This window comes from Macrobrachium rosenbergii, chromosome 48 (assembly GCF_040412425.1).
Source record: "Macrobrachium rosenbergii isolate ZJJX-2024 chromosome 48, ASM4041242v1, whole genome shotgun sequence".
NCBI lineage: Eukaryota > Metazoa > Arthropoda > Malacostraca > Decapoda > Palaemonidae > Macrobrachium > Macrobrachium rosenbergii.
Window position 1 is genome coordinate 6,543,942 of NC_089788.1, and position 7,798 is coordinate 6,551,739.

General features: G+C 38.9%; 1 protein-coding gene across 3 annotated transcripts in view; it reads left to right on the top strand.

The window, feature by feature from the left end:
• LOC136831213 (apolipoprotein D-like) overlaps positions 1 to 6,637 on the top strand; it is a 51,946-nt gene extending 45,309 nt beyond the window's left edge. For 2 of the 3 annotated variants that reach the window (XM_067091226.1, XM_067091225.1), the window contains exon 7: positions 3,348 to 6,637. In XM_067091226.1, coding sequence (XP_066947327.1) covers positions 3,348 to 3,462 — 115 coding nt within the window. In that variant the 3' untranslated portion in view covers positions 3,463 to 6,637. The remainder of the gene's footprint in view (positions 1 to 3,347) is intronic. The other variant, XM_067091227.1, reaches the window with a different exon arrangement.
• The last annotated feature ends 1,161 nt before the right edge of the window (positions 6,638 to 7,798 follow it).

Consider the following 7,798-nt stretch of genomic DNA (forward strand, 5'->3'; position numbering starts at 1 on the left):
TGTGGGTCATATTGGATACAACAGAGGGTCTTTAGTACTACAGTGGAACCTCAGTACTGAAAAGGCACTCTCTTGAACAGTTTCATTCTCAAACATACTCTTCAATGAAAACCTGTCTCGGTTCTGATTATATCCTTGGTTCTCAATCAACTGGAGTTTGTTGATGCATGTTGCATCTTGAAACTTGTTGGTGATGCACGTTGCTCAGTTATGGTTGCTGAAAAACAGGAGGATTGGGGCAGTTCTCCCATATCTTTTGTTCAGTACACACCACCTCTAAAATTTGCTGTAAATGTTATTGTTTTTACTTCTTGCTTTTTAAATCTCAAATAGCCACATGAGCGAAAAGAAAAGTAGTGATAACAGCAACCAGTATGAAAAGATGCAAGAACCACAAGAGGTGAAAAAAGATCTCATAACGAAATATGAGACAGGTTTTTTATGTGGTCCTTGAGTCTCAGGTAGGTTTTAGTGTTGCAGAAAGATACAAAGAGAGAGAATCCTATAAGGAGGGTTACCTGATGCTTATGCATGGTGACTCTCCTAAACAGCAATCTCCTCCTTGATGTGCGTATGTAGTGCAGTTCCTGAGTTGTTGCTGTCTTATGTATGAGTTGTGATAGTTTTAAGGGAGTTATAATGTATTCTTGTTGATATTTAGACTTATTTTTGCAATTGCAAAAGTACTCTTGAATTTGTTTCATTACTAATTTAATGTCTGTTTATAATTTTTTCTTAACCTATAAATTTATATGGTGTTTAAAAAAATGTTACGGTATATCAAATTGTTTGATTTCCATGTATCTTTTTTTTTAATGACAAGTTTTATATTAGATGGTAGTTTCGCATGCATCCTTTTTCATCGTTTTCAGTTTCAGTTGTTACTTTTTTCTATATTTTATGGAGGCATCAAAGAATGAGTGAGGTGCACACCTGAGCGTACGGTTTATTTCAAGTGTGTGGATGAAGGATATACCCAGACCTACTGGCAGTAAGGGAGGTTGCATTCCAACATCCTTTGGACAATCTACATGCAGTATGTAGGTATTCCTGCCCTTCACTCTCCATGAGGGTGGTCAGCAGTGCATGTCCTCCTAGGTCTACGAATGACTGGTGGCTCCTTGTTGGCCATGTGGAGGGTGTTATGCAGATCTGCTGGCACTGGTCACCCCCACATTTGCAAGTACCATTAGGCAGTTAAGACTCTGCCTTCAAGTGTGTAGGTTATCAAGCATATCCCGCAAGTCTTTTCTTGCATGGCAGCTAGAGAGATGTCTGGGTACCTTGGTTGATCTTCTGTTAACATGTATCAAGGGAAGTGGGCTGTCTTCTGTGATTGGTAACACAGAAGGGGTTGCTCTCCAGTCGGTATCTGTTCAGTGGATAAACTTCCTTATCTACGTCTTCTGTGACACATACCTCTTAGGTACTGCAGAAATAGCTGTGCTCGGTCCACACAATAAAGTGCTATTTGAAAAGAACTACTCCTTAAAGCTGCAGTGTAGAAGACTTTTCTTTGGTGCATGTAGGTGCAAGCAGGAGGTATCCAGGAACTCCTTTTCTTTCATGAGGTTGTCAAGCTAGCCTATGACTCCTCTCCAGAGGATTCACAGGTGTACTTGACAACCTCTCAAAGCCAGAAGGGAAGGGTGTCCCTGGACACATCCTTCTTGCCCTATGTGTACTAACAAAAAGTCTCATACAATCCATGCTCTAAAAGGAGTGGTTCTTTTTAAATAGCACTTTACTTTGTGGACTAGGCACAACAGCATGTATTGGAAGGAGGGGATTGAGAAACTCAAACCTCTCACCTGGAACTGATGTGTTCTGAGTCTGCTTCAAATTCAGAGACAAAGGAGAAGGAGAATCCCAACCTTCTCGATGCCGAATGAGATGCAGTAGGTAAGGCCTTGTAACTCTCCATAGGAGACCAGCCTCTCTGCTCACTCAAGAGCATATGAAGCTAGGGATGTGGGACCATCTCTAGCCTTCTGAAAGAACTCTGTGTTTCATATAAGGGCAAGGGTCTGGCATAGCCAGATTACCTTTAATTCATTCTGCCCTAGGGATGTCATCTAAAAGTCCTTGGATACCTTATCTGTGGGATATGTGGGGGCTGCTCAACAAGTAGTGCAGTTTAGTGAGTCCCTGATTGGACACTTCACATCTCAACTGAGTACATTGGTTTGGAGTGATTCTGGAGGTGTGAATGCTCTCCCCTTCCATCATTTCCTGTAGAGCAGCATCCAGGTCAACCATCGTTTCCTCTAGAGCATCATCCAGGTCGAAGTACATGCTAGAATCAAATGAGATACAAGTGCCTGTTCCAATTGGTTTTAGACTCTGTCGCCCACTGTCCTTCCTGTAGCAACAGGGGTGAGGTGAGGACATGGTACATCTTTTTTCTAACCCATTATACTTGATAACTGCCAGATTAAACTGCCCATCATCTTGAAACTCCTTAGGAGACATCATGATTCTAAAAACTGTTCCTTACTAGAGTTCCCTCTTGTTTCAGGGTTCTCTGGCCTTGGGGTGTACCGCTCTGGTCAACCTATTCACCAGGCCAGTAGGAGGGTACAAAGTCATGACATCCCCTGCTTGCATGTGCAACTTAGGGAGCGTGACATTTCCTGGTGAACTTCTGCTCCAGACACTGGCAGGGTTAAGTCTCTCAATATAAAAGGTGATGGTTGTACCCCATGTAGGAATAACTACCAAACCTTTTTTTAAAAGCAATTTGTATTTTTCCTAGGTATACAAACCAGAACCTTTGATATAAGTTGCTCCCACCTCAACGCCCAACCCTGTCTCTGCAGTTAAAGGAAAAAGTTTAGTTGAGAGGATGGGCATGTGAGGGATACCCCATCTTACCACTCCATCTCCACCATCTAACTACCTTGTTAAAAGATTCTACAACCAATCCAGCTTGTGCAAAAGGAGACTCTTAATATATAAAAGGCTCAGTTTATTTACATAGGAAAAATACAAAATACTATACAAAAAAACCTTCGTCTTTAATGGGGGATCTTGTCCTTCAAATTTTATTGTTGCTATTTTCACAGAGGCTTCTTTACAACTGTTATGTCAGAGCTGACAGCTTTGATGTCTGTTATTAAAGCACTGGGACCCTGCTTCTCATCTGCCATCCCTCTAAACTCCCCAACTGCGGTAACAGATTAAGGGTATGAGGGGTGTGACCACAAAATGGGCTTAATATAAGTTATGTAATGGGTTTGTACGAAAATATTTGTTCAAAATATGTTTTTATTCTTATAATCTTAAGTGCTTCTTACCCATGCAACCTGTTTTTGTGCTTCTTACCCATGCAACCTGTTTTTCCCCAGGAAGAAAATAAACTTGAAACGACAGCAATCTGTTCCCAACGATGATAGAATCACCCTCGGCCAGTCACTGGCCACAAGATTATGGCATGTTCTTCACACACCAGTCAAGAAATGAAGATCCTTTGCCATGCACACAAAAAATTAAGTTCCATAGTAATTTCCACAGTGGAACTGTATAAGGCATATTGTTATGATTTTGTTGTTACATGCTTTTACTGTTACTAGTTATTTAGATTTACATAGTTACTAATTTTGAAGTTTATCAAAATGGAATCTCACCATAAGAATGGGGTTTTCACCATGCATTTTACAAGATTGAGTTATAGCTACAAGAGGGTTCATTGGAACATGATCTTTCATGTGGTTTTGGTGGAGCCACAAAATCCTTCCCAAATTTAGGTAAATATTATGTTACATACATTTCCACCCTAAAAGTAAATTTTAGCAGACAGTATCTTGTAGTCAGAATTAGGTTTTATCACCTCCTCTCCAGCTGGTCTGGGATACTTCTGCTGGGTTGTGTTTGTCTTATTTATACTTTCGATATACACACCCCACAAGCCTTTTCGATATACACACCCCACAAGCCTTTACTTGTGGTTAACACATCAAGTTATAGGTACTTTAAGATAATAGTAAAATTACTTCACAGTCAATGACTGACCTCTGAGACCTGGCTAGATGTTAGATGAAAAAGGATTTTGTTTCCGTTGAATCTCATTAGGGTTTCTGAATAGGGTTCAGCCTTTTTCTGTTTTGGTGTTTTTGACATTCTACAACAGTACAAATATTTTAATTTCAAAAATGAAATTAAAGTTTGAGTATTTATGTATGCTGATTATGTTTTGTTCTTCCAATTCAGTTTCAATTTTTTCTAAAGCAAATACATAAATTTACCTCTTGTTTTATAACTAAACTCTTATACATTAAGTTATGAAATTTGGTGGGTTCTTCATGGATGTATTATTATACATCAGGTAATATGTACTGTACATTGTTTTTGTAACTCTGTTAATGAAAATATTCAAGTTCTCATTTGTGTATCACTGCAATGTTACAAGTTGTACTTTAATTTTTTATACAAACATATAATCACAAATAGCATTAATCTGCAGACATTTCCCAATTGCACCAGCTTGATAAACATAAAGATGAAAAACCTAAGTGCACAAACCCAGACTATGTTTTCAGAATTCCTTAAGGTGTCCCATGTATTAATCGGTGCCAACCTCCATGCTGGAGAGTGTATTCTCTTGTAAAATCACTGTTCATAAAACAAACGTAAAACAGCTGAATTGCAGTGTAGAAGGAATGATGGTAAAGCAGTGTGCAGACTGAAGACCATAATGCAGTAAGTCTGTCCTCTCTTCACAAGAGCAATATAGTTACAATGGGAGCTACCTAACTGGAAGTTGGCAGTCCCAAAGACTAAGACTCCAAGAACATGTGACACAATTACAGGTACTCCAGGAAACATGAGCCTCCAGGTGTGCCAGATACATGAAAGAAGATCATACTAAAAATAATTGACCCCATATTCATCGAAGTCAGTGTAACATGAACCAGTGAATACTGTAAATGTCCGAAGAATTATGGGCTACATCTCTTAGGTAAAATCTTGTAAAGGGGATACCACCAGGTGCCTCCTTGGAGGATGGTAGGTCGAACCTTACCCTTTCAGAAGCCAATGATTTCATGATTAAGAGGAGCAAGAATTATTGTTGGTGGGATCTGGAAGCTTGAGAAGATTTGTAACTGGTTTTTTGATGACCTGGAGAATGACTACATGGGTCAGGATTTTGTGAGCAGGAACACTCCTGCATGTGAAACTGCTAGTGGTCAGGTCCCTGAAAGGCCTGTGGCACAATGAAAAGGTTCAACCCTGGTCTCTTTACCCAGAGTTTTGGGAGAAAATGACTTCCCTGCATTGGTCCAAACTACTCTTACAAGGAAAGACATCTCTGCTGAAACTGATGCGTGTTTGCACAGACAGCAAGATGAAGATACAGTGGTGGAACCAGCTGATGGAGCAATCAAGCACATGACATGGGCAAGAGCACAGGTGAAGGGGACACGGGTAGCAAGTGAAGAGAACCTTCATTTGGCTTCACTGTAGCCTGCAGTAGTGAAAGAGACAGGCCAAGGGATTTGAAAACATCGAGAGAGCAGGTGGTTAAGGAGCAATATAAATAATTTTCCCCATGGATGAATCAGTGATTGCCATGAAGTGATCCTGGCCACCATCTTCTCAAGAAGATCAGTAAAAGTTGCATTGACTGATTACTGAAACTCTTAACAAAGGTATAGGGAATGAAGGTAGAAGGGACACAAGTAAGAGGCACATACCGAGGTTGAGATGCAGGCATCAAATAGATGGGAAATGCCCTCCTGGGTATCACAAGGGGACTGCTAATAACAGTAGTAGAGACTGTTGGAGGCTAAATATTCTACTGGTGAAGATCTTGACATTACGAGGTAGCATTGATTAAGTAAAGTCTTATTCAGTGATACCAGATTATGAAAAACTATAGAGTACTTGACCACTGTCACAAGAACAAGTAATAGGAGATGGAGAAATTACATTGCCAGAAAAGTAAAATTTAAATTTACAAATTAATTCACATTAGTCAGTTGAGAACAGAAGGTAAACAGTTAAACTATGTAATCAGTATACTACTAAAGCCCCCCTATTACCAAGTAGTGACAAAATTATTGTGTAAAAAATAAAATTAATACTGGAATTCGATATTAAAAGAACCACAGTTATCACAAGAAAACCAAGATTCTTTAAATTTCTGAGACCTCTGTGAACAAGAAGTCAATTTAACATCTGGAGGAAAGTACTCACAGTAGCAGATTGGAGGCAAGATGCCACTGCCCACACAAATATAATTAATTTATAATGAAGTGATTGGCCCATCACAAATAGCAAAATCTGGTCCAATCATGGCAGAGCAAACCAGTGATGTTGCCACAAAGTGAAACAACACAACAAAGGAATGAGGTAGACAGCTTCTGGGATGGTGGAGTGTGGTCTTGTTTTGTGTAGAGATGCCTTTCGTCTTCCTAGATCAGTGGAGTTGGTGCAGCTGGAAAATGTTTGCACAGAAAAAGGCTATAAATGGTCAAGTTGTTCCTTGTATGCTGTATTAGTATACATTAACTTGCTTCAGGATCCTCAAACTTTACTTTCATCGTCATGCCTGCTGGTTAGGCTTTTAAAACATATTGTTGACTTATTTGCTATTCTTGTAAATTATTTATTTCTATAAATATGTTCATAGCACTTTTACCGTGTTTCATTTTGTGACCTTATACTAAATTAAAATGCTGTACAAATTCCGACAATTGCTGTTCTTATAAAAATAACATTAACAATTGGTCAAAGCTTCAAAATGAGTTTTAATTGCCCACCTCCCCAGCCCAAAAATGTACTTAAATTATGTCTGTCAGTAGCTTGGAATTTTTTTTAAAAGTATTGAGTTTGTACATAATACATAAAATTTTCTTGAACTTGTCATTCTTACTGATTAATCAGATTAGTTGCCTCCTTGCATCTAGAGAAAACACATCATGACACTTTTTTAATTCTTCAGCTGAAAACCCTTATGGACAGAGTCAACAGACTATAAACCCAAGAAGGCTCCAAAGGGAAGTCAACCTAGAGAGAGAGAAATGCTATAGAAAAAGGTGATAAATATAAATAAATATGAGGGAATCGAAAATAAAACCAGTACACCTAAAATTAAGATCTCAGCAGAAATGTATTTGCTCCTCACATGAATATTTCGAGATCAGAAGATTCCACAACTGTACTAGGTAAACTATTCTGCATTTTAGTACGGCTAAGATAAAACTCCTTAGCAAATTTGGTACAGTAGTATTAAACCTGATGCTAGAAAACACTGCAGCAGCAGCAGCCTACCTAGTGTTGTGAACTAAATCATCTAGGTCAGGCAAAGCAGAGTGCAGAGGATTTTTGCCACTGTAGTACATTTTTTATACAAGTCAACATTAAGAGTAGGCAAAGTAAGCTTGACTGATGACGTAACTCTATCCAAGGGTGAAACAAGAAGAATCAGCACTGGAAGACCATGCTGGAAAACTACTCCAAACGAGGTGAAATTTTACCCGGGTAGTTTCATTATTTCTTTATGGACCCTCTGTAACTAAATACAACTGGAGTCAAGACCCTGAAAATGCTTATCTCCCAGGTAAACACTGTAAATTAAGTCTAGGAAGGTTACTTGTTTTGAGTAGTCCTTAATCTCAGAATTTCTCAAAGGTAAGACACCAAAAGGAAGATTTTTAAGTGACTAGAAGTAGTATTACTCAGATTTTATGTTCTTTCAGACTCTAACTTTCCATGGTTAAATCCTTTGGTCAGGTAAGTGTGTACCTACCTGGAATCATTTGTAGAGTAGGTGAATGAACTTGTGTTGCAAGGATTG